Consider the following 20,540-nt stretch of genomic DNA (forward strand, 5'->3'; position numbering starts at 1 on the left):
TTACTCATATACAAGCTACAGAGCCTGACACATCCTCACTAAACTCTTATCACTTCTTTGCCTGCCTGCAAATATATTTCAAAAAAGTGGAGCTCTGTCTGAAAGGTAATTGGATGTTGATCACTGAATTACCATGGGAATCACCCTGGAAATCCTGACTGATTTTTTGGTGCTGGCATACGCGCTTACACACAGTAAGGATGATGACATTACCTGTGTGGCCATCTCTTCCCTGGTGATTGATGCTTACAACATTCTGGTCAAGAAGAAATTTTACAAGTTCTATGTTCTTTCCATAGGTGCAAGCGCTGCAAAATTACAGGGAAAAATGAATGTTATAGTCCATAAAAGGACAAATACTTTGAGTAGCCAAAAAGTTTTTAAAAATTACACAGAGACAGAAGTGTAGTAATAGAATAAAGGATCCTTAGAAATGTGCAAATGCATGATTAATCCAGCAAAGCATGTTCATTTCTATTGTTTCAGAAACATTTTAATTATTGTTGCATAAAATCATTTTCCACAGCTATGCAAAATTAATACAGTCTGTTTTGCAAAGTGGCGCTTCAATAACTTTACAAACTTACAGCATCATGACCAAACTGTGTTCTGCCACCTCATTTCTAATTTAGAATATCTAGACCCCAGCAGGTTTCTGGGCAGAAGAGGCTGTAAGCTCAGCTTCACCACTGGACAGAAAGAGAAATCGTTGTTCACCCAGATGTTGATGAGCCTGGTGCCCTGCCTACCTTCCTCCCTCTTGCTTGCTCTCTCTCTCCCCTTTCACTGTCTGGTTCTACCTCTCACTTCGTGTCCTCTCTTGTATCTCAAGATATAAGCTTACCATCCATGTCGAGCTCACTGCTTGCTTTGCTCCCCGTCCAGCTGTGGGTGAGACATCTGTAATTTCAGGTGTTGTACTGCATGCATGTCTAAGTGGAATTCTACTCATAATGGCATTTAAACATCTCACCTGTGGAAAGCCGTTTCACTGAATATATTTTCTTTAGTGAGACTTTCTGTTCCTGAGAGCTGAATTATTTCCTTGACAACTTCAAACTTTCCATTGTAACACGCACTGAAGATGAAGTCAGTAAAGAGTTGTTAACAACAGCAGCTTTCTAATTAGGCCCAAACCATGTAAAAGAGAGTTTCTCCACGTGACTCACAGATGTAAAGGTGTGTCTCCATAGATATTCACCACATGGGGCTGAACTTCGAAGCTGCTCTGGAGTAAGAACTTTACAATTTCATGGTGTCCAAATCGACAGCAGAAATGCAGAGGAACGTGATCTTCATTGTCCTGAGCATTCACTGCCATTTGACCCGGAAAGAGACCAAAGAAAGTATTTTATACTTAACATAGCTTGTTTTGGATATTTAGTATTGTGTTGTGTACATGTGTGGTGCATATACATTATGAAACCTCCTGCTAAAATATTTATAGTCCTATTTCTTTAAAATTGAAAATTCTGTGAGCTTTCTTATATCAAAACTACATTACTCAGTGTCATCTGTGCTACACTGTTAAGATGATTTTTTGGACTTAAGGTATAATTGCTTTCTTCCAGTAGCAGATGTATTGAATGTTTTGGTGTATCTGTCTGTGAATGAATCACAAGTTATAAATGACCCTTAGAAAGAGCAATTGCTGTCAGTACATTATAATGTGAAGAAAAAGTAAGATATGTAGATACTGTACGCAAGAAAGCAATCCACTGAGTTATTCCAAATGCATGGAACAACAGTTATTAATTACAATACTAGGCAGAAATATACTTCATTGTTGATATTGGGAAAGGAAAATCCAGTTGGTTTTAAGGTTTATGTTAACTTGGAGTAGCAGGATCAAGGATTCTTGATATAGTTATACAGTGACAAAAAGAAATTTTTTAAAAAATAAAGAAGACATAATAAGGATATATTTTTCATAGTCACTATTAAAATATAAACATCTAAAAGGCAAGAAAGGAAGAGCAGAATTCATTCAAATGTCTGGATTACCAATATTTGCATTTTGCTTGATGCCTCTTCTCACCTGCAAGGATGATGTGTGTGTTTCACATATTTAAGAGGACGGGAATATTCTTTGACAGAACATGAAACTCTATAAAAGAATGGACCAAACTGGAGACATAGTATATTATTTTTGGGTGAGAATGGTATTTGTCTCTGTTGGTTCAATATAATTTCACATGGGAAACAAACAATCTGTGATACAACAGTCTTGTTCTGTTTAAGAGATGTACCTTTCCAGTGTGTTATGTCACAAAAACACGCATTGTGTATGTTGCACACAACTTATAAAAATATATCCAATAAAAGTATTTTTTCTAAATTTCTGAAGATCAATTCTTGTATCTTACCTGCAAACAAAGTTGCTTTAATCAACACACAAAAGTATAACATTAAAAACAAAACTGAACCTAATTCATGCTAAATACCTCTCAGATAAGCATATATGCACAAAGGATTTGAATTTGATGTGATTTCTTAAACTCCTGGCTAGCTGATATTCTCAGATATGTTGGGTGAAATAGTAGGGTTGTTGTAGGATAATGCTACACACTTTTTATCATGAACATCTATTTAAAAATGCTTCTGCTGTGGAGCCGTGTCTGGAAGATCCTTGACCCACAGGTAGGAATCGTTGGAGACTGCCAGTTATCCTGGCCACATCCACGCCAGGGAGCCTTCTGCCTGTTTACAGGGTAGGCAACTGCATTCCCGCACCTGGGAACCTTCTTAGGGAGGCCTGAAATGGGGATGGACATACCTTATACACTTCTTCCTTTACCCATCTCATAGGAAGCAAGGAAGATATTGGACAAAGTTCTAGGCGGAGTTGTCTATTGGTGCTGAGATATACAAATATTGCTCTCTCCATCCAAAAAAGATCTTTATTAAGTTTTAAAAGAAAGCCTATACTTGTGTGATTCTTAGTGTATTTCTTTCTATGTTTAGAGATAGAACAACCATAACTGGTTGACACCATAACTGATAGAACTGACAAATCAAATCTACTTTGTACAACATTTAGGTCTCAATTCAGTCTAGCACCAGATCTTTGAGACAGTTTTTCAAGAAATTAATAGACAACAAAGGAATAATCTGTCCATTAGAGCTTTCTAAACTTGTGCTATGCAGGTTTTAAGCACAACTTTGACAGACATCTCAGGAACAACTCTGTCCTATAGCTGAGTCTCCTTGGGACAAAGGGTAAAGTACACACATTCTGAAGCTCTGTCTTTTAATTTTCTGTGAGTATAAGGAACAATGAAAATTAAAATAAATCCTTATTTTAAAACCTTTCTGAAGTAATGCTGAATGCTCACAGAAACCAACAGTCCTTTAAACTGAGCTGAACTTTTAACTTCACTGACGTCTACTGGCAGTTCAAAGCTGAATTCTGTTTCAGGACAAAAAATAAAAAAGGAATTCCTGTAACTTGTATTAAGCTTGTGGCCTGGAAATTTAATTAACTGTCCCCACAAACCTTCCTATCAGTCTTATATTAAAAGGAGTAAAGAAAACTGTTTTATTTCTCTTTCCTAAAAGAATTCTTCACTTCATAGATTCATTTGACATTTTTGCTTTTATTTTTTATTATGATGTGCTACCAGACACAGATGAATTCTGAAGTGCAATAAATAACAAGGGAATAAATTTCAGAGTTTTATAATAATAAATGTCAGCATTTTAGAATATGTACCCACAGAATGGCCTGAAGGACATCGGGGGTCTCAGGGCAATGAGCTTCTACAAGACAGTAGGGTGTAAGATGGAGCGAGGAAGAAAACGTTTATCTTCTCCTTTGTTTATGCAGTGAGAAATGATGTCCAATACTTGCAAGCCATTTCCTTTGCCTCTGGAAGGATATATAACTAGAACATGGGATGATGGTTTTTGTTTTAATTGATAGCTTTTAGATTTCTAAATGAAACATGACAGGTAAACTGGAATATTGTTTTAAAAAGAAGGAGAATTTCAGAGTAAAAATAAACCAAAATCAGTCAAAAAACTTCAGAAGGAAGTTACGGCAAAAAAGTACATCATATTGGTTCAGGAATTACTAAAGAAGAGTACAGGACAGCTCTTCAAATAGAGATTTTAAAGTATTTTTATATTAAAACGAGGATAGATTGTACAACTGTCATGGCAGTCAGAGACTAAAAATTCAGGTTGCCTAACAAGTAACAAAAATGAGCAAATGCTCAGTTTTTGTCTGTAACAAAATGGAGTACTGTAAAAATTATTCTTAGGACTGAGACACTACGTATGTAGAAAATAACAGGTGAAACCATTTCAGTAAGTAAAAGGATGACAAAGCGACAGTGAAAATCTGTTTTAAAAAAATAAGGGAAATTTCCCAAGTCCCAAGGAGTGATAGCTGTTAATAGTCAGAGAAGCATGACTGAACGTGCCTGGATTTTCAATATTAAACTCTGGTTTTAAATTTAATATTTGTTTCATTTGGCAGACATGACTGATTTTCAAAGATACTTGAAAGAAGAGGAGCTGCAACTCTAGGCAGCTCAGTGGTCCTGAAAGCAGACAAGTTTTACTGAAAGACCATAGGAGTTGTAGCGACAAAGAATATATTTTATATCATGTGGTCCCTGAAAGAAATCTCCACAACCACCAGTTTGAAGACCAATGAAAAATAGAATTTAGCTTATGTGAAGGACATTTTTGTTTCCTGGCCACCAACTAGTTCTCTAAGTTTGTAGATATTTTGTGTCTTAGCCACACTATCAGGCTATAAAAGTTTTTCAAATATAATTTTCTTCTTTCATTTTGAAAGGAACAGATTTTGAAGTCATACAAACTTCTACATTAGAAGTCCTACTGCTACATCCAAGCATTTGAGCAGCGATTATTTCCAGGTATTCTCTGATTTCAAAGAAATGGAACATAAGAAAAAGTAGAACATATTGATAATTTTAAACTACCTTTTTTTTTTTTTAAACCCCACCCTTTGTTTCACTGTTCCTTTTTCTGCTGGAGTGTTGGGACATCAGCAAAAGTGTGACCACACAATCAGGCCGGCTGACAGCACAACAGGCCAAAACAACTGCTCTATTTTCAATAATCAAGGTTATCTTCCTTCATATAAGCAGCAGCTGAGGCTGAGAAACAACAGATAATTAGATAGCTTGGACTTTGGTTCAGAAATCAGCCCTCCTGAGACCCAGCCGTTTACCTTTCTGATCACTTAAAGGGCTCAGCAGCTTAACAAGACCCCTCTCAAGGTCACGACTATACCCAGCCCAGTGCTAAAACCGGTGAGTCATCTGGATCTAATGTGTTGCTGAATATTCATTCGTAGGGAGAAGCTGGGTGTAGACGTGTGTACAGTGAAGCTACAAGAAAAGCAAGAAGGAGACAAAAGTTCAGCCCGATGAAATAAGGAAAGAGATGGCTGAATACTCTCATTGTAATGAGCTTCCTTTCCTACTTTAAGAAAAAAAACCTTCTCTTCATTTTGTTTATTACAATTCTCCTAGGAAAAAAATCTAACACATGACAAGAATGAATCCAACATTATGAAGTGATACTTTGTACATCAATTATTGCTACATTTTACTATTTGCATATTCTAAAATATGAAACTGAATTTCCTGACAGAATAAATCATACAAATTGGTAGAAACCATATTGGCTCATTAATGCAAAAAAATCTGTAGGAGTTTGGAAGGCATGAAAAAAAGAAAGAAGGAAATGGAAATTGTTAAAAATACCAGAAATTAGAAATTCCGTACTAAATTAGTTTGAAAAAATCTCAAGATAGCTAAAGCACTTTAAGTGATAGCAGCTTAAAATGGCATGCTGGTCTTTGAGATACATTAGTGGTCTCAAAAGGAGTTTGGAGCTTATAAGAATCTCACTCATACCTTAGGAAATGTGCTTGAAACACCTTAGTGATGTCTGAAAACACATGGAATTTACCTAGTCCTTCCCTACAGTGTTTAGGTTAAAACAAATTATGAGGTTAGCATCTGCAGAACCAACTGTACTTGTAACATATTGGTTTTATAAACATGCATATGTAAAATATGAACATTTGTGATGATCTATACATGGGTAGTACATTTCTTTTCTATGTTTTCCCTACATATTATGGCTGGGTTGAAGAACTTTGCCTATTGTTAGACTGCAAATGTTGCTATATCTCAGCAGCATTCTGACCTTTTCAGTCTGATTCAACTGTCACTGTTTTTCTCCAGTTGTCATGGCCCCAGAGCTGATCAACAAGTTGGTCAGGTTACGTTAAAAGAAATATTTCAAGTTTATGACACCAATTACCAGTCTGCACAGAATGCTGCCAAAATTTCTTCAGGTTATTTCACCAATTCCTCTCATTCCTAGACATTTAAGACTTGTTCCTTCACAGCTATATTTATATCGTTTCAAAGGGTGCTACTTTGTGAGTAAAAGACTTCCTGCTTCCAGCCTCCTTTTTCCAATGCTGAAGATACTGATTTTAAAGAAAAGGATCTGAAACGGTGTCCCAGATTCTTTTCCTTTTAGAATAAACTATCTATCTGATAGTGAACCTCCCACTGCCTTGTCACGGTGAGTGAACATCCCTTCTTTTCCCCTTCTTCATTATAATTGTTTCAGTTCATTGCACACACATCGAGACTGAAACGTCAAGAGCTCACTATTGAGAAAACTACTTACAAATCAGAGTCATGCTGTTTCCCTCCACACATTTTTACTATGTGAGTAGGGTGCGCGTACTGTAGGCAAGCCTCACAGAGACTATGGTAAATTTATACTTTGAAATCTAGCAAAGAAGAGGAAATTGGGGAGAAACATGGTCTTTGTGCTACTAGCAGAGTAGGAACAGGGGTACATGAATGATGCTGCGTTTGGCACTAGTGGGCATACTGAGCAAGGAAAAAGGCTCATGGGCTCTTGTCCCTGCTTTACCGATTGTTAAGGAACATCAGCGTTTTACAGAGTCAGCACCAAAGACAGCAGGCTTGAGCAACAGAACTTGCGCAGAACGACCCGTCCCCTCCCGCAGCCGCTAACAGGAATCACTGGGAGACTGGGCCAGGGGAGATGAGGAAAGGACTGAGCCTGGCAATTTAGTGTGCTGTTCCAATGCGGATGTACAGCACCGTGTTTTGACCTTCCCCTGTTATGCTCTATTGTTTTTAATTCCTGAATAGCTGTGTGCATAGACTGGAACCAGATATCGTCTAGGATACCAGATCGAGAAGCAGCAGCTGAAGAATTTTGATAACTTCTTGTTCTTTTTATAACATGCAGGATTCTTGCAGCAAATGCTTTTTTTGTTGTTGTTTCTTGTCTTTCCAGTTCTGCTGGATCTCCAAGATCAGATTGTGATACCCCTAGGCAAAATCCAACCCCATGGAAATTAATGGAAGTTTTGCCAGAGTTCAAGTGGACCAAAATTTTACCTTGTATATTGTAGATACAAGTTAACGAGAGTAATGATGTAGTTGAAAGATGTATTAAAGAGCAGTACTTTTGCAAATGATATATTGTTCCTTTTCAAAAAATGTGTTTTTTTTCTCATATTCTGAGGATAAGAAATAAATTTCCAGATAATTTTGATGTTGTTTAGTATATAAGAATCTCTGCATTAATATTCATAATACGCATAAAATTTGACCTCTACTTCTAAAAACTAATAAGACTTTGTAGGATGTGGCCACAAGTGTGTATGCACAGGCCTATGATGCAAGCGTCACAGTGACGGAAAAGTAAGGCTGGAGTCTGGTATGCTTTGTGTATTCTACACTACTTAAACAGTGTAAGGAGAGGGAACAAAAGAGCAAGAATAATTCAGCAGTACTACTAGTTGCATGTTAATATTAATTACAGTGGAAAATATTTTAAATTGCAGCACATGCAAAATATACAGCGCTGCACCGTAATGTTATAGTTCTACTGGCATCAGGCTGAGATTACCTGTAAAAAGAATGCATGGACTCCTGTCTTCCATAGCATACCAAAAGCCTGCGAATAGACTGATTTATCAGCCCATCCCATTATGTGTCTCTCTCACACACACCTTCTCTTATGGACAATGTCACACAATGTAGCATTTGAAGCTTGTGTAGCACAATGAAGTATGTGCTAAAAAGATTCAATTTTCTGTTGAATTGTTTGTGAGCCATTTGCAGTTTCTCATCTGAATTATTTTGAATTACTTGCTGTATAATTTTGAGTTAAAATCCTTCATCTGTATCTCATGCACTAGGAGTTCACTATGTATTCAGGTCATTTTGATTGGAGATACATACCTCACGGTCGAATGTTCTCTGATAGAATAAGTGTCTCAATAGTAAGCTACCCCTGTATATTAATCTTAATTTTGGTTTCAGCTGCTGCTGTTTTTCACTTCTAACGTATTAATGGAAACAGAATGCAAGTGAGAGAAACCAAGCATACTTGAGAAGTGAAGAATACTCTCCAACTGCTATTTTGTTGTTTCAGTTCCCCAAAGATGATACACAAACACAAAGAGAATACATGTTAGGAAGCTAAATTCAAGATTCAAGGCCTGACTCTACTTAAAAAATACAATGTTAAATTTGATTTTTAAAAAAATATCTTTTCTTACCATCGGCTTTGCTTCCCTCTTCGATCAAGAGCTTTGTGATGTTGAGAAAGCCTTTGGCAGAAGCCAAATGGAGAGGTCTGTCTCCAACTTCACCACTTGCATTCACGTCAGCTCCGAACTTCAGTAAGAGGTGGGTTACCTAAACATTTCATCAAGGCTAATTAAAACATCAAATGAAAGTAACTCTTTTGACAAAATCAGATACAGTATTGCATTGGGTAATGCTATACGTGGGTATCTCTTTAAAGTTAAAACAGAGAGAAGAAATTCAATAGAAAACTAATTTTTAAGTTACATACCTACAAAAACAAATATCTAACACTAAACCTATCTAACGCTCAGTGTTCCTCTTCTCGGCTTTCTGAAATTCCCCCATTTAGTTACCTGTTCATGGCCATAATATGCAGCAATATGCAACGGGGTGAAAAAAACTGCATCCTGAACATTCACGTAAGCTCCATGCTGCAAAAGAATATCAACAGCCTAGAAGGAAACAAACAGAAAATTCCAGTCAGAAGCATGACATATATGTGGTCAGCTATTAAAACAAGAATTTGAAACCTTGTATCACCAGTTTTAAAAAAAGCAAAAAGCCCCAAACAGGCAAACTAGAAAGGTGAAGAACTGTGTACCACATGTAAAAGTGATTAGTGTACAGTACTTCAACTGAACACTGAATGTCACTGATGCTATACAAATAAGGCTGAAAACGCATTTGCTAGTAAAAAGACTGATTTATGAAGTAAGAGGCACAGAAATGACTGTCTAGAGTTTCTCAGAATAACCTTTAATTTTCTTTAAACCATTATGAAGAAAAAGCAATAAGCATATCAGAGTTTTTAGAAGTAAAAAAACCCCAAAAAGATCTTCTAAATATAGATGTGTGAAGGTAAATCCTCAAGCATAACTCCCTTGGTGTGTAAAGATTTCTTTGTATTTTAGACAATAATAGCCCTTTGGCTTCAGTAAATAACCCTAAGCGCTTTCTTTCAAATTTCCCATTTTGTTCTTTCAGGAGGCCAGTGTTTTTCTGGACAACTATGAATTACCAAACATTGGCTTTCTGAATAACTGTCAAAATAGAAATCTGTATGAAACCACTTTGGATTACACATTGAAGCCTAAGGGCTGCTAATTTTTTTGAAGCACAAATGAGTCTTTAGGCATGTTAAGGGGCTTGTGCCATGGATTATTTGAGTAGTTCTACGTATCATTTTAATGAATGTTAAGTTTTGAGTGTAATGATGATGGAAGATGCTGGACCTGAATCACCCACACTACAGTAAGCAACTGGGAAACACCTCCCTGGCAATCAGAAGAACTGACAAAGAAGGGGAAATGGCCAGCTACTGTGCTACACTATTTATACCTGTACCTTCCCACCAAGACTTCCACTGGTGATGCCAATTAATGCTAGCTGCAATGATGCACATTTCTATCAACTGCTCTCTAAGCTGAGACAAATCATTTCACACATGCAACAAGGGGGCCACTCATTTAAATCCATGTCATTCTCAAGTACTCAGAGAACGAAAACCTGTTACCAAGCAACATTAGTGTACAGGGATTATTTCTTTACACAATTTAAATTGAAATACATTTTTTCAATGGGTCTAGCTGAATGCATTTTATGTGTAAGGTCCATTCCCTGACATACTCAAGCGTGTCTACTTCCCGTCAGTTTTAACCATTTCTCTATGATATCAGCTGCAAGCCTTCCCTGGAAGCAGCACTGCAGGCCTATTTCTGTCACTTCTCTGGGTACAAATGATGGGGAATGTTGGCCATCTGTGTCCAATATTACTTTCCAGAAGCTGGAAGTATCCTGGGAGCATACTACGCAGGGACAGATGCAATTCTGATGTGAATAGGATAAGCAGTGAGCATCGTCTGTGAGTTATGTCACCAGCAAGCCCCATGACACTGATGCTTGTCTTTTGCTGCTGTGGTGGTGCTCCAGGGACATGAGATTTCTGAGCATGTGGCAAGGGAGAAGGTGGGAGCTGACAGGAGTGAGAGGACTCCTGAAAAAAGCCAATCCTCAGGACGAACAGCATTCCAAGCAGCCGTAGCCAGACTCTGCAGAAGATATAGAATCACACAGCCTTTGCAGTTGGAAGGGAGCTCTGGAGATTATACAGTCCAATGCCTCTACATAAGGCAGCATCTCCTAGCGCAGATCTCCCAGGGCCACGTCCAGTCAGCTGTTGAATATTGTCAGTCTCTAAGGATGGAGACTCCACGGCCTCCCTGGAAACCTGTTCCAGTGCTTGAGTGCTCTGTCTTCTGATGATAAACATAAAACTCGATGAATTTTGACACATTTTTCCAAGCTGTAGAAATGGCAACCATGCTAGCTGCTTTGTGATCTCCTGACAAAAAGAATTTTGTGAGTCATGTTAAGCAAACTCCACTCCACCGTAAATGATGAGAGGAGTACAGAGACAATCTTGATAGTTTCACAGACAAGCTAAGAAAGAAGAAAGTTATCTTAGAAAATGCTGAAAGTTGTCATAGTCACTAAAAGTAGGTGGGTATGCTGGAGTGATGTGTAAGGATAAAATTAATTCAGAAAGTAGAAAAACTCTGATGTAAAAAGAGCTTTAAATTCTTATCAAAAGACCAAAAAAGATTTTTAACCCCAGGAGACAGATTACGACAAAGGTGCAGCTCATAACCTAGGAGAAATTTCCAAGCTGCAGAGAAAGCAGTTCTCAATGCCTCAATGGGACTGCGTACAGTCAGCACAGATTTACCAAGGGTGAGTCTTGCCTGACCAACCTGATTGTCCTCTATGATAGAATGATGAGATTTTTGGGTGAGGGGAGAACAACAGATGCCATTTTCTTTGACTTAAGCATGGTCTTCAACACTGTCTCCCAAATATTTTTGTAGCAAAGCTGAGATCTTATGGTCTGGGCATGTGCAAAACTAGGTGGGTGAAAAAGTGGTTAGATGATGGGACTTGGAGGGTAGCAGTCAAAAAGTTCTTCTCTGCCTTGAGACTCGTATGAAGTTGAGTACTACAGGGGTCTACACTGGGACATATTCTTTTTAATACCTTTAGCAATGGTCCTGGAGGTAGCAATGGAGTGCACTCTCATCATGCTAGCAGAGGACGTCAGATTAAGTCCTCAGTACACTTGAGGGTGGGGCTGCCATCCAGAGGGACCCAGACAGGCTGAAGGAACAGACCAACATGACCCATACAAAGTTCAACAGGACTAACATTCTGCACTGCGACAGCATAGGCTGTGGACAGGCTGGCTGGGGAGCAGCTCTGCTGGAAAGGACCTTTGTACCCTGGTCAACAGCAGGCTGAGAGCCAGCAGCACAGCATGGCCACAAAGACGGCCAGCAGCTTCCTGGGCTAGGTTCACAGTGGTGCAGCCTGCAGTATGAGGGAAACAACCGTTCCCCTTTTCCTCACATAATGAGTATTTATGATACTTTGGATACTTTGAACAATACTCTTTGTAATTTTTCTTAGAATTCTCTTATGAAAGGTTTACTCAGAAACTTGTTGAACCTTCAAGCCAATTATATTCACTTCAAAGACAATTAAGCTACTCTGAAGGTTAGAAGGAATCAGAATAAAACGTAAGACAGACTACATAAGGACTTTTGGACAAAAGCAAGGGATAAGAAATCCTCTAAGAAAATAACATTAATGTTTATAGACTTCTTAGCAGGTAAAATTTAAATGAGAAGACAACTTCAACAATTACAGCCTTTGCACCAGTGCTAGCCTCTCTACAGCCCTACACTAAAATATCTAAAGAATCTAATATGATTTTCAGAGTTCTGAATTAAGCTATTACAATAAAGATATGATAAATGGCAAGCATTTTTCTAACTTCCTTCAATTTAGCAAACGTAGATATGATCAGTCATGTTCTAAGAAGTATCTTTGCATTAAATTATTACAACTCCTAACTTTCCATGTATCTGTAAGAATTTCAGAGCAAACTATCAGACTGAATTAAGAAACTCCTAAAGGGGGTTGTGAATGTTTTAAATACAACTTGCTGATGAGTGTACAATTAAATGTCTTTCTTAGGAAAATGTCTATTAGAATGTTTAATACATGCTTTTCTGTAAGACAAGGACAGGCATCAGACCAGCAATAAGCCTTTGTATGTGTTTTTATCTTAGCTGTTCCAGTCAGACAAAACACAGGTCACAAATCATTAATGAAAGATGCAGGTACTGGTGTCTTGACATATTATGGAACCAGCTCCCATTTTCCCCAGCAGGTCCTTGCTACAAACACGTTCACACTTCACATTCTTAGGTTTGCAGACTACAAAAATTCGCTAGCACTGGTTCATCCTGCCTGCAACCCTTAGTCCAGTTCACACATCTGTAAATGTTGTAATCTCAGAACAACAACTTTAATTTAGAAAATGAAATAGGCAGCGATACTGGTTTTCCAGTGCAGTAATACTGAACAACACATAAATGTGTATGAGGCACATGCATTATTTAGCAACGACCTCCCTGGGCTGGAAACATTTGATGTCTTCAAAAATAGCAGTCTTAATGAGAGATTTATTATACTTATTCAGCCATGTTATTATTTTATAATTTTTCATTCTTCCCATTAAGAACTGCAATTTCTGTTAATAGATAAAATAAGCAAACAGCATAGTTTTGGTGAAGTAAAATATAGCACTAAGTCACAGAGCACATTAAATATTAATATACCACACTGACTCAAATGAGTTGGAACATCCCAGTGACACTGACAGCCTTCAATATCCCCATTTGAGAGAGCTGATCACTCTAGAGGCTTCAGGTGTGGCGATGGAGTGAAAGCCATAGACAGACTCTTCAGGGAAATGGGGAACAAAGTAATGTTTTTCCCCAACTATGTTGCATAGATTGGTGTGTACATCTCTGCTATTTAATGGTATAAATAAATATTTCTTATTGGAATTAGAAAGATGAGCAAAAAATCTGTTTTATCTTTCTTAAATTTATTCTATTTTTTAGTGGGATGGAAAAATTATTGCATATTTGCATGAATATTACTGAAATTGTGGACAAAAGCTATTTAATCTAGTAGAGGAGCTTCTACCTGAAAATTTTCAAAGCCGTATAAAGAAGCAAAGAAAGAGCTTGCACTTGGACTATAAATCTTCAGCCCCCAGACCAGCAGATGAACCAAATGAGTTATATAGAGTCCCACTCCATTTATGGAGAATACTTGTGATAAAGATCTGAGTATTCCCAAGGAAGAAATAAGGGGCTTTTCAAAACCACTCACAAAAAGTTATTTCGTATCAAGTTAATGGTCTTATCCTTGTCAGATTCTGAGCACCCTTATTTTTCAGTAACCTTGGTAGGAGCTAAAGACGTGAGACAAATAGCAAGCCTGCTTTTGACATTTGCAGGACAAGGCCCAGACATTTTAAAAATTACTAGAAACCCCAGTGCAGAGAAGCATACTTTGTATTTCCCTCAGAGGAAACATTAAATACATACTCCATAAAAGTGAAAAAGATCATTAAAGAGTTAAGACTCTGGTTAATATCTCCATTATAATTCTTGCACAGAGCAGTTAGATAAGGTGGTTTCTTACCTGTTTTTTAGTAATGGGATACACAAGGAAGGTCTTCTATTAAGCTAATAAAAAAAGCTGTATGCATACTTGAAGGGGATGTCACAATGTCCTGTGAGCTCAGGGACGTAGTGCTGCAATGCAAAAGGCCCATCCCCGCTCACTCTCAGCCTTGCTTGCTGACAGACACACCAAGGAGCCTTGTTCTTCCACCTGGAGAGCTGACCTTCAAAATATAAACAGCTAGCTTGCCCTGCTAGCATGCTTCCTCACTCACCAGCTTAAACAGATGCTACAGATTGATTTGTCCCCTCATCACTGGTGGAGCTGCTGACAAACACTGAAGGTTAACAGCTTTTTAATTGAGTTCCTTGGTGTGACCAGTTGTAAATTGTTTTAACCTTCTTTCAGCTTAGCCTTCTTCACACACAGATTGTCTAGGTAATACAAGGCTGTCACCAGCTGTTTTTATGCATAGTGTCTTTAACAAGCAGCACAAACATAGCTGTTGGATTTACCTTCTTTTGGAACCATTTTGGAGGCTGCAACGTAAAGCTAAATTTGTCAGTATCCTCAGTTGCCCCTGGTTGCCCACAAGTCTGGGGAAGGTCCCCAGCAGACAAGGTATACATACACACACCTGCATATATATATACATAGTCATTTACATATAGGCTACATATATAGCCCTTAAGAGTATGAAACAGCATAACACATGTTTCCATTAGAAGTAGGGGGAGCTTCTAATTGACAAGACTTCTCCCCCTCATAGGACTCACCACGAAGTCATAAGAGTAACTAGCACTAAAACTTGCTCCAGTAAATCTCTGCCTCCTTCCCTCTCACCATTAGGCAGCCTTTTGCAGCCAAGCTATAGCAGAAAATTTACTATGGGTATACAGTTCTTACCTGCACTTACAAAGTGCTGTATTTGCAAAGCGCGGCTTGTTTCTCCCAGTGACTACTGTTGGTATCATTACTTGCATCAGTGCCCATAGACTCAAAAGAACTGAGCCCTGCAATGACTGCTGTGATGTTAGGTACTGTCTCTACGTATATGTGCAGCTAATGCATGAAGTGAAATACCCAAAGGTATCAAGTGCAAAAAAGTCAAAGAGTGCCTGGTACCATTTTCAACAGCTTTAAAGTAATTCAGGTATGTAATTAACTTAACCTGAAATTAAAATCCTGACTGCAAATTCCAGTAGGGATCTATCAGCATCTTTGAAAGCCTAAATAAAAGAGAATATCTAGCATATTGTTACTGACCTAGAGATGTGAGAATTTCTTCAGACCAAACAGAAACTAGAAGTTAAAGAAAATCTAAACTGCATAAATGAAGTATTGCCTTTCCTCAGCTGAACTTCAGTGGCTAGCCTCATAATACTTTCTCAGACCAAGTAATTAAATGTTCGTAGATTTCTGGAGACAGCATAGAAAATTTCTAGAGTTATTAATACCCCAACAAAACTGCCTGTTTGAAAAGTCCTTTCCCTCTTTCAATTGTATAATTATGTAACTCTTTCTATATGCATATGTATAGTAAATAGTTTGTGTGTGTTTATGTTCATTGACTGAAAACGTAGCAGAAGAGACAGCTTTCTTTACATCAATAAGCTCAGTGACTGCTGTAACTTAGGAGTTCATAAGACACGTATTCTTTCTTGCCATGTACATACATAGAGGTTCTTTTGTCAAAAACTGCACACACGCTTTGTTCTAGTCATCCAGTCAAACTCTTATACTTGAAGTGAATTTATAAGTCCAAGATGCACAACTAAATTCACACTGTAAAGGCAAGTATTAATATCACCTATATTTCCTTCTCTGTACTTGGTTATTTTTTCTTGCTTTTTTTGCTGATTATCTCTTTAAATAATTCTGCTGTTTCTGTCTCTAAATATTAGTCCAGCACTCCAAGTTTTAATTTTTTACTCAAGAGGACAAAAACTTTACTTGCGTAATGGACCCTAAAGAGCTAAAAAGCAAAGTACCTGAATTCATGAGTACGCTTACAGTCTAAACCCTTCATTAGCAAGGTACTTTTGCACACACAGAACTTTACGAGATTAAAAAAAATAAATTACACTGAGTGAGCTGTTGCCAGGGTGACAGAGATGAGATGGTGTGATATGACTGAACTGAGGTGGTAAATGATAAGAAAACAGATTCGTGACTGACAGCACGTCTAGAAAGTGAAGGGCGTGATTATAGGCATCAAAGGAATCTCATCCCTCCCTGCCTTCCTCTGCTCGCCATAGTGATAAGTCTCAGACCCATAGGAGACTTACCAGTACAGATGCTTGAGATTCACACTAGACTTACCCTGACAAGAATTTTCTCTACACTAATCTGAAGTATAATATAGCTCTAAACTGAACTTCTGTCCCTTTCTGAAGTAAAAAATCACAAAGCTGTGAAGGAGAGCCCATGAGACCTAGAAGAGAGAATAAAACTCTTTCGCTGTGCTTCCTTCACACTCAGGAAGATGACAGTATTTGGAAACCTCACTCCATATCCAGGTTCAGAAATCCTAAACACATATGAATGCATTCCATCACATCTATTGGTTAACACTTCTGATATTCAGAAAAAAATGCCATTTTTTGCCAAGACTTTAAAGACATTTATATTAAGGTAAGAGACATAAAAACAGATCTATGTCCTTTGTGCATGTTTGTTCAATGTAAAAATACGTGCACAGATATAGATTTCCCAAAATGTACAAAAAATTAAACAAAATTTTCAGTACTAAATGTATTCCGAGTTCTGTTTAGAAAGGCATCAATCTCAAATAAAACAATGTTAATACTAGCACTCAATTCTATAACTTCCTGTACAGAAAAGGAGAAACATACCTTATGATGACCGGCGATTGTGGCAATGTGAAGGGCTGTCAAGGCTCCATACCCAACTTGCTGGATGTCAGCTCCACCGTGCAGCAGCGCTGTTAACAATTCTGCATTGTCCTAAGAGGCACGCATACAAAACTCGGTATTGCTGGGACACAGCTCTCATCATTGCAGGGAGGAAGCCAAAGAGCTGTACATGACTAGGCCTCCCTATCACACCGCAGCATTTCACACACAATCACAGAATTTCATGAAAAGGGACTGACCATGACCTCAGGAGCACAAGAGTGCAAGGAAAGGAGTGGAGGGAAGATTTGTCTTGGGTGCCAGAAGGCTCTCTTTTGCTATGCTAAATCCTGCATCTTTAAAAACAGTCTCTATTCTGATTTTACTATGTTTTTAAAGATCTCTCAGTCTCAAGCCATTAAGTGCTCACATCATTAAATTTAAATGTCAAAATATTACAGCACCTAACATAGAGGGGCACCGGAGGAGTTCCCAGGACAAATATACAGCGTGTATGCCAAATTCTGAACTGTGAGCTTATTTTTCATATCATTTCACTTCTTTCCTGTTATGCACATGATTTTTGCTATGACTTCTTCCAAGTATAACAACAGCAATGGGCAATAGCAAATAACAGTAATAGAAACAAAATTGGGAAACACATTGAGAGTCTTAATGGCCAGACAATGCGACCATTAATAAATTCTCCTTTACAGATAGTGAAGTTAAACACAGGAGTGAAATGATTTCTTTGGGAGCAGTGACAGAACTCGCAGGAGAAACCAGGCCATCTTTCTCACCAACACCTGTTCTAACTGCACCAACTAGAGCTATCATAATTTTCCCTTCTTGAGGATCTGCCTTCCACCATCATCCAGCCCAGAGATGAGCCTTCTCCAACTCAGCCTTCCACCATCATCCAGCCCAGAGATGAGCCTTCTCCAACCCATTTTTATTGTTTCCTAAGAAGAAACGCATACAACACAGGGGCAAAAGAGATGCGAAATGCTCCAAACTCCCTCATTGTTCTCTACCTCTTCAGAGCAGACACTAAAAGAAGGGCAAGAATGAACCAATGCCAGAGAAGCAGCAGTTAAAATATGTCTGTGAAAGCATAACATATGTTCATACTGAAACGGTTTTCCTATTTTCAGGAAATATTAGGAATTTCTTTTTTATAATAAGGGACAGTAAAAGTATGGATTGGATAGCATACAGCCTGGGAAGACAGGCTGTTTGAATTATCTTGACATGTTCTATTTAATTAGTGACTCAGTGCAGTTCACTCTTATGAAATGCCACAAAATATTCAGATTACAGATAAGAAGTCAAGGAGCTTCCCAAGAGGCTGCGCTAATATACACTGCTTTATTGTTTCTGAGGTATCTCTAGGCTTCCTTACATTTTACTTAAAGAGCACAACAAAAGCTGTCATTGAGTAAATCTTAAAGTCTTGAAATGGCACTTATGGGAGAAACGTTATATTGCATATTCTTTTATATCCCAAAATTCACACTAGTTTTCTTAGCTTTATGCAACCTGAAAAAGATATTGGATATTGTATCACATGACTTCAGTGATTAAATAAGTTGATGACACAGTTTCTTGCCTAACTGGATTCAAGAGATTTATAAACATTACAGTGCAGGGAAAACAGACAAAACAAGACTTGATAGCAAAATGAAAACTGTTCCCAAGTAATTAAAAGATCCTATAAATCTATTGTAAAAGTCCTATTGAATAAAGGATTTTTTTCCAACTAAATTACTAATTGGAAGCCATTCACTGAGATTGATATTAAAGAAAGGCAGAGAAATTATTCTATGCAATTGGCTAATTATGCAACATTGTGCATGTGGAAAAGTTTCTTATATGATTGCTGTAAACCATCATTCATCCCATGATGTGTAAGATTTGATTGCCATAATTTTATAGCTTGCATATCTAATTGGTACCAGTGGTTGTAAAAGTAAAGTAACATAGGAATTACAATACATTATGCAAGATATAGCAAATGCTTCTGTGATAGTAACTAGGAGAGGCAGCTTATAGAGTAAGTAATATAGTATAGAGTTACACCATGGGGCTGCAGATCATAAGGCATCCACAGCATTATAACTTATAGGTATCCAGCTCCATGATTGAGTCTTCAGCCTATTTAACAACCACCTCTCTAAACACACCCGGGGCAAGCTCAGAGCTCCAGTGATGGGATTCATGAAATCCAGGTTTTGGAGCAGGAAATTGGCTTAGCTTGTCCATAGCAGACAGTGGAAATAGAGGGTGTCTGTCTTCCCATCTTCAGACAAAATTACAAAAGGTGCTGCTTGCATCTCTTTCTTTCCACTCCCACTCCCTTCTACAATAGCTGAAACATTGCTGCCTTGGGGGTTCAGCCTCTTCCTCGCACAAGTAACACACTCAACTGTATGCCACGTGCCCCAGACAATACTATCATTACTCAGCCTATGTCAGGCTTTCCCTTTGCTTGCCCTGTTCTGATGACCCTCCTGTTCATTTCCACCAGAAAGCTGGTTGCACATTCACTCCAGGAGAGCCATAGCCTGCTAACTGACAATATGAGCTTGAATTCTCTCCAAGAGACTTTGGTCTTCTCTCTGGACAAGTTTTTCTAATTATCAAATTATTACCTGATAGAAGCAAACCACCTTCTCTTCCACAGGTGAGCTTTTGGAGAAGAATGACTGACTGATGATTCCTGCTGCATTTGGATTGTGTATTTGGATTAAAGACCATCTACCACATGTGCGTCCTCTTGCAACAGAGTGAGGAGCACCACTTACACATCAAGAGTGGCACATAGGTGCTAACCTACTTAACCTTCTATCAGCCCCAAACATACAGCAGATCAGAATGGTATCTGCCATGAGAGCTTTGCAGAACACAGACTGTTATGACCCTGTGGCACCTACGGGACACAAGGGTTAGACATTACAGTCTAGAATATAAACTTCTAATTTTGATCTCAATTCTCTCTAAAAAGCTAAGTGCTTTTGGGGCTAGTCTATACATAGATTAAGTTTCTGAAATGCTCCATCTTAAAATCGGAATCAAAAGAATTATTTAGGAAAATGCTGTCTCTGTCCACTTTATTCCTTGCTACTGTTATTGTTGAGTCTTACAAGATAAATGTAATAGTAAAGAAAACTAATATTGAAGATGAATTGGGGAACTTAAGGAGGAACAACAAAATAAGCAAAAAAGAGAAATTGTAAAATAAATTCCTTTGAGATTGTTTCTATTAATAGCTATAATAAAAGAACACTCCTTTATTGAGTTGCATTACATGATTTAATCAATATCTCCAAAGCAATATCACATCCTCATGGATGACATTTCAGACACACATGCAGATTTCCTGTGCATGGGCTCTTTGTAGGTCATTTTCCCATGCACTGTAAATGTGAAATTTATATTTTCACCAGAACTAGCAACTAGAGAGTTCAGCTAGGTATTTTGGACAAATTAGCTGCACAGTTCTGACTTCTTGTCATCA

General features: G+C 38.0%; 1 protein-coding gene across 1 annotated transcript in view; it reads right to left on the bottom strand.

Annotated features, from left to right (window-relative positions):
- The window catches only part of TNNI3K (TNNI3 interacting kinase), an 84,293-nt gene that overhangs the window by 55,302 nt on the left and 8,451 nt on the right, over positions 1-20,540 (bottom strand). Inside the window, exons 5-10 of the mRNA XM_075424219.1 lie at positions 17,024-17,134; positions 8,987-9,085; positions 8,603-8,741; positions 1,170-1,314; positions 974-1,078; positions 214-308 (exon numbers count right to left, since the gene is read on the bottom strand). Coding sequence (XP_075280334.1) covers positions 214-308; positions 974-1,078; positions 1,170-1,314; positions 8,603-8,741; positions 8,987-9,085; positions 17,024-17,134 — 694 coding nt within the window. The remainder of the gene's footprint in view (positions 1-213; positions 309-973; positions 1,079-1,169; positions 1,315-8,602; positions 8,742-8,986; positions 9,086-17,023; positions 17,135-20,540) is intronic.

The sequence above is a fragment of the Opisthocomus hoazin genome, chromosome 6 (genome assembly GCF_030867145.1).
Source record: "Opisthocomus hoazin isolate bOpiHoa1 chromosome 6, bOpiHoa1.hap1, whole genome shotgun sequence".
In the NCBI taxonomy this organism is placed as follows: domain Eukaryota; kingdom Metazoa; phylum Chordata; class Aves; order Opisthocomiformes; family Opisthocomidae; genus Opisthocomus; species Opisthocomus hoazin.